The 16,072-nt window shown below is 40.8% G+C and overlaps 2 protein-coding genes across 2 annotated transcripts in view; one reads left to right on the plus strand and one right to left on the minus strand.

Moving 5' to 3' along the window:
- LOC308469244 (uncharacterized protein) overlaps positions 1-16,072 on the minus strand; it is a 310,857-nt gene that overhangs the window by 24,092 nt on the left and 270,693 nt on the right. The window contains exons 8-30 of the mRNA XM_080991449.1: positions 13,946-14,062; positions 13,024-13,059; positions 11,254-11,280; positions 10,057-10,101; positions 9,624-9,686; positions 9,471-9,533; positions 9,317-9,379; positions 9,163-9,225; positions 9,010-9,072; positions 8,857-8,919; positions 8,086-8,148; positions 7,931-7,993; positions 7,781-7,843; positions 7,627-7,689; positions 7,072-7,134; positions 6,920-6,982; positions 6,591-6,653; positions 6,437-6,499; positions 6,283-6,345; positions 2,846-2,890; positions 1,660-1,737; positions 809-832; positions 43-96 (exon numbers count right to left, since the gene is read on the minus strand). Of these exons, the coding sequence (XP_080847575.1) occupies positions 43-96; positions 809-832; positions 1,660-1,737; positions 2,846-2,890; positions 6,283-6,345; positions 6,437-6,499; positions 6,591-6,653; positions 6,920-6,982; positions 7,072-7,134; positions 7,627-7,689; positions 7,781-7,843; positions 7,931-7,993; positions 8,086-8,148; positions 8,857-8,919; positions 9,010-9,072; positions 9,163-9,225; positions 9,317-9,379; positions 9,471-9,533; positions 9,624-9,686; positions 10,057-10,101; positions 11,254-11,280; positions 13,024-13,059; positions 13,946-14,062 (1,371 nt within the window). The remainder of the gene's footprint in view (positions 1-42; positions 97-808; positions 833-1,659; positions 1,738-2,845; positions 2,891-6,282; positions 6,346-6,436; positions 6,500-6,590; positions 6,654-6,919; positions 6,983-7,071; positions 7,135-7,626; positions 7,690-7,780; positions 7,844-7,930; positions 7,994-8,085; positions 8,149-8,856; positions 8,920-9,009; positions 9,073-9,162; positions 9,226-9,316; positions 9,380-9,470; positions 9,534-9,623; positions 9,687-10,056; positions 10,102-11,253; positions 11,281-13,023; positions 13,060-13,945; positions 14,063-16,072) is intronic.
- LOC308471736 (uncharacterized protein) overlaps positions 1-16,072 on the plus strand; it is a gene marked incomplete at its 5' end in the record, with an annotated part of 209,007 nt that overhangs the window by 14,506 nt on the left and 178,429 nt on the right. The gene's annotated exons all lie outside the window — the stretch shown is intronic.

Genomic DNA, 16,072 nt, shown 5'->3' on the forward strand with positions numbered 1-16,072 from the left:
CAGAACAAAATACATTTTATGTAAAAGGGAGTAAAACCCAACCTTTGGTCCTGGAGCTCCTTGGGGGCCTGGGGGCCCTTGGGGACCTGGTGGGCCCTGGAACAAAAGACAGCAAATTATCTGTTAACTGCTGTTAATACAAACATTCTGAATTAACAGAGATGAAAAACAACTGGCAACAAAATCTATGGTTAGCAGGTCATTTAGTTTCCAACTTAAGTCCATCTTCCATAATGTAGATAATTTCCCCAAGAGGCTAGGAAGGCGATGATCAGAAACAACAGAGAAAGGTGGGCAGTGGCTCCATGACCCCCTGCTGCTTTTTCTGCCTGTCTCCAAAGGAGTCTTCAGAATTCTCAACCATCAGAGCACAGCTACAGTTTCCCTGGCAGATGACTAGAGCAACACCTAGCTAGGACAGAGGACAACTCCCCTTGGGAGTTCTGCCATCTTAATGTAATGATGATGGGAATAGTGAGCCAAATGTAAGCACTCTTAAATCCCACTGATTTCAGCATGAAATGTGAAGCATATTTTCAAAATAATGCCTAATGCAATTTTAAAGAAGCAAGCCAGAAACTATGAAACAAAGCAATTAAACACATTCATTACTTGATTATCACTGTGTCTGACATCATGCTGCCAATGATTCAACCTAAGGGGTTATGTCATTATTTTGTTAACAGAAATCAAATGTTTGGTAGAAAATTTCTGAGGACCATGATCAAAAAATCTAAAGCTGAAAAGCCACATGCTAGGCCATTAAAAAAAAAAATCCACACAGGCATCTGGCACATAACAATTTTACCGTCAATCTGAGTTTCCCTGCAGCCTGTTATAAAACAGTTAGAATAGTTTTCAAATGTATTAAGAATTAAATATTTATGCTATTCAAATACTTTTCCAATTGAAAAGACCATCATCTAAACATTTTTTATTGTTGAGAACATTATTATATAACACCCCCCATTTGATCTGAAAGGACAAACTGAAATTCTACCCCAATCAGTCTCCTTGCAGTCATTATGGAAGTTACAACCCACTAAGTAACGAAGAGCTGCTTATTTCATTTGTGAGTCACTTCCACCAGATGTGCCTGAATTTGCCTACAGCTGTTTCTAGTGGTTTCTAAAAACAGTTTTGATGGTCACCACACTGAACAGCTTAGCTGCTTTTGGCCTATTCAGAAACAACATAGATACCACTATAGGCACAAATTATTGCACTAGCCTAGCATGAACTGTATAAAGGATTCCACATTCGACTCTCACTTCCTTCCAGAGCATCCAGACATTGTTGCCTTGTCATAACATTTCTCTTTCAAGGTCCTTTGCCCTTGATTGTCCCTTGCTTTTGATGACAGATTTGGTGGTGGAGTTGTAGCAAAAAGCTCTGACAACGTGGACATTTTGCTATGGCTTCTGTGGACCATGCCCAAATTCCTCAAACTGGCTTGTATGTTGGACATTTGATTCTATTTGAATATCAATCTTGCCATCATGTCCTTCTTTGTAGGCTTTCCAAAGGTGGGAAACAGGACACTGAGCCAAATCACCCTTTGGTCTGATGTATCAGGGCTCTTCTTATGTTACTAAAATTTAGTGCCACTTCATGTTGAAGCAAATTGTATAATTATCACATTATTATCATAAAGGTTACCTTGAGAGCTTCCAAGATTCTACCATCGTAGTCAATTACTACTGTATCACCCTGTTCTCCTTTCAGGCCTGGAGGACCCTACAAAGAAAAGAAAAGGTAATTGTAAACTTTATGGGAATAGAAATAATTTTCTGCTTTTCACATGCTATTAAGAAGTCACAGTAAATTCTAGTTTCATACTTAAATACGGTGCTTTAATTGCTACAGTCTAGATAATAACTGTTCACTGGATGAAAGTGGAATAAACCACCTATGCTGTGACAGTCCCATTAAGGCCCATTGGGTACTGGAGGTCCTGCTCTTAGAGCCATCATTAGTTAAGATAACCTTGGCAGATGCTTTTGCAGTAGTAGCAACACAACTACGGAATTCCTCCACCAGGGAAATCCTCCAAGCACACTCTCAATGTCATGAGCTATGAAAATATTTTTGTTCCTCTATGCTTTGGCACAACAATCCTATGCTTGTCTACTCAGAAGTAAATAAGAAGTCAGATTCCAAAGGAGCTTATTCAAAGGGAAGCAGCTATAGGGCTGCAGCCAAACAGTGCAAATCTCTATGTATGTCTACTCAGTAGTAAATCCCCTTTGAGTTCAATGATGGAACCACCCAGTTAAGCGTGTCTAGGGCTGCAGTCTAAATCTTACTGTCTCTTCACACATCTTGCACCCACCTCCATTTCTGTTGGACCTTTTCTCTTAAGCCCCCAGCGCCCCCCCCCCCGGCTCCAGCCTCGCAGGTGGAGCCAAACACCATAAATAACTGCCCCCTCCTCCTGGATCAATCTCCTGCCCTCTTCTTTCTGCAACACAATCATCAGAGAGCTGCCAGTCCCTGACAATGATTCATGACATAGGTCCTGGTGCAAAATGATTCGAATGCACTTCAATATGGAATGCAGAGATGTCATAGCACATGGAACCTCCCTTTGAGGTTTTCAATGGCCTATAAAAGTCAAAACTAGTACCCAACCCATTTTATAAGTCCACACACAAATGTCAAAGACTGAAATTCAAGGAAACCATTTTCTACTCCAGAATATTTATACTGATTGTATTGTTGACAACGGGGAAAATCCCTAGCTTTTGCATAGTTAATTTATCTTCCACAAATCTCACAGTGTATGTTTATTTCAGCTTGAGTGTTTTTTTTAGCAAGCTAAGGAAAGAACAAAAGTAATTCATACCCTTGGTCCAATGTGTCCATCTGCTCCTCTTTCACCAGGTTCACCCTGAAAATAAATGTTTGTTACTCTAAAATATTGATTCAGAGACAAGATACGTCACATATCTATGTGTCTTGAGGAGCACAGCATAAGCAATAGCAGGCTTAAAAGACCTTCACACAATCCAGCTGCAAAACAAATCAGCCAAATCAGATACAAGATAATAAAACCGCCCTGCAGGTTTTAGTGTAACAATATGCACACCACACTGCTGCAAAACCAACTAACTTTTGAACAAGAAATTAGCCTGGCATATAAACTTAATCATGTCACGATTATACTTTTGCTTTCACATATTGTATTTTGTGCTTGCATTGTTTACACTGTCAAATATTTCTTTTTGTAATCTCTGTAGTTTATGAAAAATTAACATGGCAAGTAGCAAAAAGACACTCTAGCACGTCAAATCTTTATAAATTAAGATAGTTGCCACATTTACTGTAGGTATTCTGAAACACTACGCTCTTCAGTTTTCCAGCATAAAAAGAGCTATAACCTAATAAAGAGGAAGATAAGTTTGATGCAGACTTCATGAAATACAGATTAGCTCTAAAGGATTAGCAACCTGTCTAAATGGACGTAGCATAAACAAATGTTTCCCTTTCTTCAAGAAGAAGACTCATGAAAAATTACATAATCAGTTCTAAAATATTTTATCTTGGAATGACCAAAGAGGCAATTAAAAGAACACTCTTTTCCCATCTTCCTAACTGACTGAACAGAGAAGCATACCAATGAACGTTGCACTGGTTCAAGCCATACATTTTTGTCCCCTCTCTGCTGGCTTGCTCCACTTCCTCCTTCAGTGGGGAAAAGCTATTAAGTTCAGCTGGGTGGGTGCTTCAGAAAGCAAGAAAGGTATCACCATTATGGTCATATGTCAGGGGCATCTAGCTCAATGCAGCTGGCCAGTTTACTGTTTTATCATTTCATATCACACCTATCTTCTTTCCTGGAAGACTGAAAAAGTAGGAGGCTTAAATGAGACCTGCTGTTCCTACAGTAATGCAGTTCTGTGTGCATCATGGCAGGTTTTTAAGAATGCAAATTGTAATTGCTTGGTGGGCAGGATAATTACCAGAGGCAATATGGAGAAGGGAATTTAATTCTGCTGTGGTCCAGGGAAAACAATCCTCTTCTGTATCTGGTATTTTATTTCAAAGGAGCTCAGTTGGTTAGAGCCTGGTGCTGATAACGCCAAGTTTGCAAGTGCGATCCCCGTATGGGACAGTTGCATATTCCTGCATTGCAGGGGGTTGGACTAGATGATCCTTAGGGTCCCTTCCAACTCTACAGTTCTAGGATTCTATGAATCAAATAGGGATTATCAGAGGCAATTTCCTCAGCCCCTCAGCAGAGGAAGAAAGGGTTAGATTCTTTCTCCATATTAGCTCTGACATTACTAATTATCAACACCCCCCCCGAAGCAATTTGCATTGCAAAAAACTTGCAGGTTAAATGCAAATACACTTTTAACTCAAGTCTAGACTGGGCATCCTTCTTAAATGGAGATTATGATTTATTTATATTTCATCTATAGGTCTTCATTTTGCTTTGAGCCTGACATTCAGAATAGAATAGGGGTCACCACCCCTTTTGGGTTTGTGGGCACAGTTGCAATCTGAAGAAATTTCAATTTTTTTCCCTCCAAGCCTATTTTTTGGGGGTGGGCAGTGGAAGCAAGAGCACCCCAGCTGTAATCTCCAGAAAGATCCTCCCCACAAAAATCCCTCTATGTTGGACACTGCATTGGTGACCCATGGATCAGAAAATCTTCAGGTAATAAAGAAACCTGCAGCTCATATGATACAATGCCCTAGAAGAGGCTGATTACAGATACAGTGTGGTGTAGTGGTTAAGAGCTGTGGACTCGTAATCTGGTGAACCGGGTTCGCGTCCCCACTCCTCCACATGCAGCTGTTGGGTGACTTTGGGCTAGTTACACTTCTCTGAAGTCTCTCAGCCTCCCTCACTTCACAGAGTGTGCTTGTTGTGGGGGAGGAAGGGAAAAGGAGATTGTGAGCTGCTTTGAGACTCCTTAGGGTAGTAATAAAGCGGGATATCAAATCCAAACTCCTCTTCTTCTCTTTTATTTTATTTTTTTTGGAAAAGGACTCCCAACTCTTGAAAATATTTCAGTTCTCTATTTTCCTTGGGCTAATGTTATGCTGATCATGCAAAACAAAGATACTTATGCTATTTTACATTCCATCTTGATTTCATGATACAGTATTTCCAAACTAACCTATTTGCTTCTTCCTGTTACCAGAGCAAATAAACATGCCATCTATGAAATAATGTCGTTTGCTGTAGGGACTTATAAAATTTGTACACTCTGTTGTCATTTCCTGTACTGGTAATCAAATTATTGAATTACCATGCATTAAATTAATTAGCAGATTCGTGTTTGTGTGTGTTTTTTACTCTGCATGTCTTTATGTTAGAATGATTCTACATTTTATTTCATAAAAAATTAATGCAGTATTGTTTTTTATCCTGTATTAGCAGAGAAAATGAACGTTCTATCTTAATTTGCCTTAATTTGGCAGTTTTTGTTCTAATTTAATGGTGCCTGGTGTGGAGGACAGAGCTCCATAAGTGCAGGATAAAACATTCAAAGAGCCAGGGTTTGAGGTCACTAGGTATGGGAAGTTGGATGTGCAGCACCAGAAGCCCTGCTAGCACACTAGCAATTTCTGATAGCTATGTGCCAATAGCAGCCAAAGCTCATTCCATCGCCATCCTCCCATGTGGAAATCCAAGTGCATACAGCTCTTTAAACCACACTAGGTGCCCTGCTTTTCAGCATTCGCCATCACATAGACAAAAGGGCTCAAGCTGTCTCACCAATTCAACATGAAACGGAATTTCATGTGAACCTGGACCTCACCATTTCACAGTAAGCATGCAAATACCCTGCTCTGCACCATTCATGTCTTGTGCGTGAAACATACATCGAGAATCATATGGAAAGGAAGAGGCTTGGGAGGGGAAGGAGTTACATAAGAAAAGAAGCAGTTGGAGAGCAGATTAAGCAGGACCCTCCCAACACCTCTCTGATCCAAAATGGTCATCATCCTGAAACAAAAATGACCACCTGTGTTTTGATGCATACATTTGATTACCATGGTTCATTTTGCTCTCTGTTACCAAGCAGGGTTAATACTAGTCTTGGGCTATGATCCAAGGGAAGTCTTCTACATGTGGACTTTTTCAGCTACAAAAAGTTTTCTTCAAACATCTGATAAGCTGCTCCTGAATGTTGGAGAGCATGGCAGTGAAACATCCCATTAGATGTGAGGGGATGCTGCTGTAAATGCAAGTTGCAATTTCATTGCGAATGAAGCATTTTGCATGTTCATATCCAGACCTTACTATCCTTCCCATTTGATACTTACCTTTGGCCCTGGTAGACCATTTATTCCATTCACTCCTATTGGGCCAACACTTCCTGGTTCTCCCTGTAATGTTTGAAGGAGGTGCAATGGAAAACTCTCAGTTTCTAAGCAGGCCAGGTGCTAGTCTCACTATCCTTTCCAATGTGATACTTACCTTTGGCCCTGGAAGGCCATCTGTGCCTTTCTCTCCTGTTGGGCCAACACTTCCTGGGTCTCCCTGTAAAGTTTGAGAGAGGTGCAATGGAAAACTCTCAATTTCCAAGCAGGCCAGGTGCTAGTCTTACTATTCTTTCCCATGCGCCACTTACCTTTGGCCCTGGTAGACCATCTGTGCCTTTTTCTCCTGCCGGGCCAGGGCTTCCGGGTTCTCCCTGAAATGTTTGAAAGAGGTGCAATGGAAAAGTTCCAGGGCTGGATCCAGATTCTGCTAGCAGAAGCCCGCACAAGGCATTCTACTCGCACAATTTCCTTCTCTCTCCTCCCCCTGTGCCCTGCCATTTGCTGGAGTGGGTGGGAGAACCCCCAGATCAGTGGGGAGAGGGTAGGAGAGGGGAGATTGTTTTGTTAAGCAAACAGATATGCTTGCATTGATATGAATGATGCCTAACCTCACTATCCTTTTCCATATGCTGCTTACCTTTGGCCCTGGTAGCCCATCAATGCATTTGTCTCCTACTGAGCCATTGCCTCCTGGTTCTCCCTGTAATATTTGAAGGAGGTGCAATGGAAAACGCAGTTTCTAATCAGGGCATGCGCTAATCTTACTATCCTTTCCCATGCGTTGCTTACCTTTGGCCCTGGTAGACCATCTATGCCTTTCTCTCCTATTGGACCAGGGCTTCCTGGTTCACCCTGCAATGTTTGAAAGAGGTGAAATGGAAAAGTCTCAATTTTTAAGCAGGGCAATAAGACCCAGTACAAGCAGCTGGACATCTGGGAGGCTGGGTAAGAAGAGTCACCACCACTGCCCTCCTCAGCACTGCCCTCTGTTTCTGTCAGCCTCCTCTGGAGGACAGATGAGGAAGCCAGATGTGAACCATCTAGTTAAAAGACCATTCTTCTGCTGTACTGTATTTATTGTCCGTTAACTTTCATTTTGCTCTATACTTAGGCGTTAGGTCTAGATTATATTTTTGTAATATTGAAGACAGTATATTCTACGTTTCTTGCTGAATTGTTGTTGTCTTTACAAAACTGCTTTCTCCCCAATCAATGTTTTGCAGTTTAATAGGAAAAAGGGAATTTGTTGTAAGCTGCTTTAGGAACAGCTCACTGTGCAAATGTGCCATATACATAAACTTAAATGAACTAAACACCCTTCAATCTTTCCCGTGCTCTGCTTACCTTCGGCCCTGCTAGACCATCTAAGCCTTTCTCTCCCATTGGGCCAATGCTTCCGGGTTCTCCCTATAATGTTCGAAAGAGATGCAGTGGAAAACTCTCAGTTGGTAAGCAGGGCATATGCTAATCTTAGCATTCTTCTCCATGCACTGCTTACCTTAGGCCCTGGTAGCCCATCTATGCCTCTCTCTCCCACTGAGCCAGCGCTTCCTCGTTTTCCCTGTGGTGTTTAAGGAAGGGCAATGGAACTCTCAGTTTCTGAGCAGGTATCATCAAGTCTTAGTATATTTTCTGATGTGCTGCTTACCCTTGCTCCTGGTTGCCCTTTTATGCCTTTTTCCCCAGTCTGACCAATGCTTCCTGGATTTCCCTGTAGTGTTTGAAAGAGGTGCAATGGAAGACTTTAAGTTTTCAAGCAGGGCATGTGCTAAATCTTAGCCGTCATTCCCATGCACTGCTTACCTTTGGCCCTGGTAGCCCATCCATGCCTCTCTCCCCTGTTGGGCCAATGCTTCCCCGGTTTCCCTGTCAATTTTGAAAGAGGGAGAATGGAAAAACTTGGTTTCTTAGCAGGCTATGTGCTTAGGATCTTGTTATCCTTTCCCATGTAATACCCACCTTTGGCCCTGGTAGACCACTCATGCCTCTTTTTCCCACAGGGCCAATGTTTCCTGGTTCTCCCTGTATTATTTGAAAGAGGTGCAATAGGAAACTCTAAGTATCTAAGCATGGATTGTGCTAATCTTAGCATTCTTTCCCATGCACTGCTTACCTTTGCCCCTGGTAGACCATCTATGCCTCTCTCCCCTACTGGGCCAGGACTTCCTGGTTCTCCCTATAGTGTTTTAAAAAAGGTGCAATGGAAAACTCTGTTTCTTAACAAGACATGTGCTAGTCTTTTATCAAGTCCCATGTGCTCCTTACCATTGGCCCTGGTAGACCATCTATGCCTCTCTCCCCTACTGGGCCAGGACTTCCTGGTTCTCCCTGTAGTGTTTAAAAGAGGTGCAATGGAAAACTCTCAGTTGCTCACCAAGGAAAGTGCTAGCCTTTTTATCCTTTCTCATGCACTGCTTACCTTTGCCCCTGGTAGACCATCTATGCCTCTCTCCCCTACTGGGCCAGGACTTCCTGGTTCTCCCTGTAGTGTTTTAAAAAGGTGCAATGGAAAACTCTCAGTTTCTCACCAAGGCAAGCACTAGCTTTTTTTATTCTTTCCCATGCACTGCTTACCTTTGGCCCTGGTAGACCATCTATTCCTTTGTCTCCCATTGGGCCAACACTTCCTGGTTCTCCCTGGAGAGTTTATAAGAGGTGCAATGGAAAAATTTCAGTTTCTGAACAGGACATGTGCTAGTCTTTTATCCATTCCCATGTGTTCCTTACCTTTGGCCCTGGTAGACCATCTATTCCTTTATCTCCCATTGGGCCAACGCTTCCTTGTTTTCCCTGTAGCATTCAAAAGAAGTGCAAAGAACACACTCATTTTCTAAGAAGGGTGTTCATCAGTTTTACTGTACCATTCAAGAAGATGCTTACCTTTGGCCCTGGTAGACCATCTATTCCTTTCTCTCCCATTGGGCCAACACTTCCTGGTTCTCCCTGTAATGTTTGAAAGAGGTGTAGTGGAAAACTCTCAGTTTCTAAGCAGGCCAGGTGCTAGTCTTACTATTCTTTCCCATGCACCACTTACCTTTGGCCCTGGTAGACCATCTTTGCCTTTGTCTCCCATTGGGCCGGGGCCTCCAGGTTCCCCCTGTAGTGTTTAAAAAAGGTGGAGTGGAAAACTCTTAGTTTTTGAGCAAGGCAAGTGCCAGTCTTTTTATGCTTTCCCATGCGCTGCTTACCTTTGGCCCTGGTTTACCGTCTATGCCTTTGTCTCCCATTGGGCCAACGCTTCCTTGTTTTCCCTGTAGCATTCAAAAAAAGTGCAAAGAACACTCTCATTTTCTAAGAAGGGTGTTCATCAGTTTTACTGTACCATTCAAGGAGATGCTTACCTTTGGCCCTGGTAGTCCTTCATTGCCCTTCTCGCCTATGGGCCCAATACTTCCTTGTTCTCCCTGAGATTAATACAAATTAAGGTGAACATTACAATCTTGCTTTCACCCCAAAGTCCAAATATTGAGCATCCTTCAAAAAGAATTCAGGCTCTAAATGACAGTCTTTAAACACGGTACAGCTGTTCTGATGGCTATTCAAGCTATTCTTTAAGAATGGTTGAGCCCCATAGGACCAAAGCGAAAGGGAAAAACAATCTTTAATTTCTGATTCAGTTTGCTCTATGTAGTGTAGAATATGACTCTCAATCACCAAAAATATTTAGGATTGAAATTTAACACGATCAACCTGTATGCCAATACTGCATTGATTCTACTTTGTTACCCATAATATATATGATTGGGGGCGGGGAGCTACAAAAAGGAAGTTTACCTTTGGCCCTTGAATCCCTGGTTCTCCTGGGATTCCAGCATCACCCTGATGAAATAGAACACACATAGGTGACACTGAAATACAAAAGTGCATTAAGTTTCCCAGGGTCAATGCTGGCAGAAGCTCAACAGTTCACACTGTAAGCCTAACCAGAAAAGCAACTGCCAAATATTTTTGATCCAGAAGTTGGGACTTAATTTCTAATACTTAATTTCTAACTGTTCAGAAGAGAGAAAGAGAGATTTCATTTATTAGCTCAGAGTAGTCTTATTTGCAGTGTGGATAAATCATGAAGACATCACTCATTATCTGTGGAACACACTGAAATGTAATCCTTAAACGTGTTTCCTAAAAATACTGTAGCCATAGGTTATGTGCAGTTCTGAACAGCATGAATTAATAATAAAGTGTTTTCCAACTTGGCCACAGCTTCTTGGTGGCCCTTCTAAGGTCCATTATATGGAAAAGGATCTTTAGCTAACACAGTCCAAAATAAATACACACATATCCTGCCCCCGACTCAGCTGCCTTGGAGAAATATATACAGATATTTGCTTCTTAAAACTCCAGTCCAGATATTAGCAAACCACTCCATTTGGACAGTTTCTAGAGGGGTAGCTGTGATCACTTCTTGCAGCAAGAATGGCAGAGTCTTGTTACACCTTAAAAACTGTTATGGCAGAAGCTTTCATGTACTGGATCAGCTTCAGGGATACAACAGCACAGAGTGAATAATGTTTGATCTACCATATCCATGGATGGGTGAGCCCCATGTGATTAGCTCTGATTACAATGCAATAGTTACACAACTCCCCTGTAGTTTGGGATGTTGCTGGATGCTACTGAAATATCAAGAGCTTTGCTCCTCCCTTGCTCATTCTGCTGCTGCGCTGGGCAAGAAACAAACCATGGTCTGCTCTGGATCAGAGGATTGCTTTGCGCTATTGTATTGCTGGGGTTTTTTTTGTTTTTTTTTAAAAGGTTATTTTAAATGTGTTTAGTAGTTTTAACTGCCATGTTATTTTACTTTCAAGTTGGAGATATTTTGTGACTCTGTTGTGATAACTGAGTTGTGAGGTAGAAATAGATAGATAGATAGATAGATAGACAGACAGACAGACAGACAGACAGACAGGGTTGGGAACATGATGTCTCAATGCAGATAGCATTTGAAAGAAAGAAACATAAATAACTTACTTTTCCTCCTGGAATACCAGGCTCACCCTTCAAAACAAATAAGTGAAGCACGTTATGTTTGACTTAAAAATATCAGGAATGAAAACATTTTTTTTCCAATGTCTAGGAAATGTTACAAATAAAATTGTACCGTTTTCAAAACAAAACAAAACGCAGCCAAGCTCATTAAAAATGTTGCTGGGCTGTCAATCTTTTTGGGGCCCAAAGGTCCATTTGCAATTTAGAGGAAGCGACATGGGCACCTCTATAAAATGGCTGTTGGGTGTAACCAGTCACAAAACTTAAATAGAAACACAATACCTGAGGCCATCCAACAAAGCTGAATGTTGGAAGATTCAGAAAAAGGAAACACTTTTTCATACAATGCATAGTTAAAACTATGGAATTCCTTACTGCAAGCTTTAAAAGGGAATTATTGGGGTAGGGAGAGAGAAAGGCCCACTGCACAAACAGAAGCCCTTGTGCTGACAGGACTCACTAGCTGAATCCTGCCCACTATGATTATTACCCTTTCCTCACCTGCAGGTCTCAGGGTGGATTTCAGCATTTTTTAATTCAGTAAGAAAAAACAGTCAAAACAAAACACAGTCGCAGGAATAGGGTGGGTCCTCAAAACATGATGGGAATAATTCAGTTTAGAGCTAAGGAGATCGCTCTGTCAGCACGAGCATTTCTACTCGCCTGCTATAACGATCTCCCTCTCCTCTGCCCACGCGCTGTTCTGGGGGGTTCTTTCAACTCATCCTAGCCTATTGGTGGTGGGGTGGGGTGGGGGCACACAGTGGGAAGATTGCTTCTGAGAATATACCACCAACCACCAACATATGTTTAGCAGCCATGTGGAAACATTTCTCTTCTTCCAGGCCTTTGCCTAATTAAACAACCTATGGCCTTTTAAAATCTCTCTGCGTGGAGGTGTTGTTTTATTTGTTATTATGTTACGTATTTTTGTGTGTTTATATTGTAAACCGTGCTGTGATCCTCAAATGAAGAGTGGTATATAAATGTAATAAATAATAATAATAATAATAAATAAAAAATTCACTCATGGCCTGTGATCTTTCACGTCAAGATGCTGTAAATATAGTACCCTTGAAAGGCTTGTGAAAGGGCAGTGGGTCATCCATGCAGTAGCACGCACAGGATGCGGAAGTGGAAATGGGTATTTCTCCTATGACGAAATACACTTGGGAGTTAAGTTTGCTAGCATGGTATCTTATTACAAATGTTCTGACACTTAAAAAGAGGTCAGCAAGTCTTTTGATAGTCTAGGTTTTGGCACTTGTAGTTCTCATGCGCCACAGTCAGTGCATGTAGCAATTAAAAAATATTACAATATCGATGTAAAGAAATAACCTAAATAAGTCCTGACAAAAGAGCTTATGCGAAATGTTTGTAGGACAACAAAAGACGGAAGAGAACGAAAAAGTGCTTGGGGAAAGAGGCTCACCTTATTTTTTCTGATGGTGCAGTACAGAAAGCTGACTCGTAAAAACAAACGAGACTCTGACTGTTTCATAAGCCCTAGACAATTAAGCCTGACAATTGTTCTAAACTCAACATGGCACAGATGGTAGACATGTATTTAGGGGTAGTGATTAGATGGCCAAAGCATAGTCAAGGAAAGGAGCTGTATAAAACTATTATAGAGCAGAATGAGGAAGAGGAGGAGGTTACACACATCTGAGGTAGGCTAGGCAAGCTTCTCATGCTTAATATGTGAAATCAATCCATTAGGATATGTTTTAATACCATAGATTGCATACTAACCATGATACCAGCTTCTCCAGGTTGTCCTTTCTCACCCTAAAGAAACACAAATCTAAGTTATTTAAATAAAGAGACAATGAATGCATTTCTAAAATTACTTTTTCAAAACGCTCCCCTCCCACCTAAAAAGCACAACAGTGAAGAAGAGAAGCTTAAGGAGATTGCGTTATTTCAGTTATTTCATTGACTTAGGGAATGTAGAAATGTTGCCATGTCTTGATGATTTAGATTAGTGTCATTAATAAAGTGAAAATACATACAGGTATGCTATGGTTCTATTTACTGTGGATTAACATTGAACACATAAACTGTATCTCATCTCAGTTATCTTTGCTTGGTAGATAATGACTGCTAATTCTCCTAATTCAACAGCAGGGAATTTAGTGATTAATTTAATGACTAAGGACTGAGTATGAATGGTTAGTTAATAAAAGACTACTGTGAAGATCATTTTTATGACATAACTACCGCTTGCCCTACAGAACAATCCCATGGGCACTGCCAAAAGAGATTGCTGCTGCAGCAGCAAGGGAAACTTGAATGTTGATAAAACCCCAAAGCCTGCCATATTGCTAGAATCTACAAGCAGAATTGTCAGAATATTAGCTGCTCGTTGCAAAATGCAAGATAACCATTCCAAGGCAAGCCGCCACCACAAAGCTTTGTTGACTAGATTATCGTCCCTGTTCAACGCAAACAGTTTGAAGATGAGTTCTGCCTCTGGTTTCAAGATATTGAAGAGTGATTTCCCTTCGCTCTTACTCTTTGCTCCAAAAATGCCTGTATCCTTCCCCTAGCACCTTGATACATCTGAGTTCTAGGCTCAGGAACTTATAGCTGAAATGCATTCATGAGCAGGATATCCCCGCAAAACATGCATTTTAATTTTCAACAGTTATCTTAGCTAATAACTACGCCTTACAGGAAGGCCTGGGGGTCCCCTTGGGCCATCTTTTCCTGTGTCTCCAGGGGGCCCTCTTGCACCCGGCTGTCCAGGAGGACCTGGCGGACCAGCAGCGCCATCATTACCTTGATCCCCCTATAAGAAGTTTAGACAAAACATCGCAATGTGAAAAAAAGAAAAACAAAGTCTTTATGGGTGGACTGTGGCTGCAAACTCACTGCATAGCAAAATGAGAGAGGGAAAGAAAGAAAACAGGACACATGGTCAGGGAATCAGTATGTTTGAGTTTAAAGATAAAACCTTGAGCCTGCAAACTGACTGACCTTTCTATGGTACGTAAACTTACTGAAAGAGAAGAAATTTATGCCTAAGGTTTCTTGGTGTTTGTTTTATTCTTCCAAACAATTCATCTAATCACAAATATTGGTAATTAGTATTTCTAACTCATCCGTGTCCAATTTGTGTGCCTGCATGGTACAGAATGGCATATTCTGTTTCTGCTTGCAGACATTGGACTCCGATACTGCCTAGTTTTGAGAAATGATTAGTGAAAGGTAAAGCAACTAAAGAATGAACCCCAGTTCTTTAAATACCACAGTACTATCGCGAGAAAGTAAGAGATAAAACTACCACCCGGATTATGCTTGTAAAACAACATTCTTTATCTGAGTATACATATAGTAAAGCAAATCTTTAAAATATCCAAAAATGCTAAACCTCAAAATTAGCATCAGTTTATTTTTACATGGATAACTTAAGAGTTCTGGCATCTAGAAGATGCCAGAATTACTGTAATTATTACATTTATATCCAGCCTTTCTTTCACAGACATAAATGAATTTGATTTTTATGAAGGGTTCAAAGGCATTCTCCCATCTAGGTATTGACCAAATCCAGGCTTGCTTAGCTTCAGCAAATTTGTTGTATCATGTGTCTTTAGATCATACCTAATTTATTATCTTGGGGGGGAAGGAGGAATCTAGTAACTTTCTGATTTATTTATTTTTACAACATTTTAATGCATTCTGTAAAAAACACAAATCATTGATTATAAAGGAGAAAGGGTTGGATGTCACAGCAAGAATACACACAGATGTAGAATGCTAGCATACATTGCACACCATGCTCATGGAGCGCGTACATTTACTATCAACATCTAGTGAACACAAGAGAAGACTCAAAACAGATATAATGTTGGTTGTATAATAAGTACACCAATTATGTAATAAGTGCACTAGTAATCTGGTCACAATCTACAGAATTATGCAACTGTGTGAGCAGCAGAGGATTTTATTTCCTGTTTTCAAATAAGAAGACTTTTATCCTTAAACAACAAGCAGCTTTTTATATGTTAAGCTAGTTTTCCAAAAGGACTTGCAACAAAGCATAGCCAGATATTTCATCTCTGATCATGAATTCCACACTTAACCTTTGTTTCATGTACAGGGCATACAGACGCTCTTTCTGAGGCAGGCCACACTTATTTCATTTTTACTAAAGCCAAGAGAATGGTTTCTTGCTTCTGGCTAAAGCAGAGAATTGACACCAGGTCTCCAAGATCTATCATTTAGATGACCATGGCTGCCTATTAACATTACTGTTCCTGGGGTTATGATCTACTGTGGGTAAGTTGGGGTGAAGAGCTCCGCATCTAGAACTGGTCTGCTTGAACATATGGAAGCAGCACTGAAACCCCCCATGATAAGGGTGGATTATAAAGCTCTTTATAACATCTGGGCAGGATGTCTCCAGTGACAGACTTGTACTTAAAGTCATCCTGCTATAAATCAAAAACCTAACAGTGAAAGCCATTCTACATTCCAGTTCAGAAAGCCATACTACCAAGGTCCAGTTCAGAAATTTCCCTCACTGAGCAACGATATGAGTACAAGATAAAAACAAATGGACCTATAAAATCTCTCAGTATATTATTATTTATTATCATTTCTTTTATACACCAACATATTTTTATTCACAAAATATGCAGGCATCCTCCAGCTATAATCCTGAAAGTACATTTCAAAATCAGAGTCAGTCTTCAAATGCTCTGCATCCAATAAATCAGAAAGCATGGTCCTTGACAAATTTGCCGTTTTTAAGCAAATGCTTAATTTGTGTACATTTTGTAGGCTGATAATCTTGTGT

This window comes from Podarcis pityusensis, assembly GCF_964106645.2.
Source record: "Podarcis pityusensis genome assembly, chromosome: 2".
In the NCBI taxonomy this organism is placed as follows: Eukaryota; Metazoa; Chordata; class Lepidosauria; order Squamata; family Lacertidae; genus Podarcis; species Podarcis pityusensis.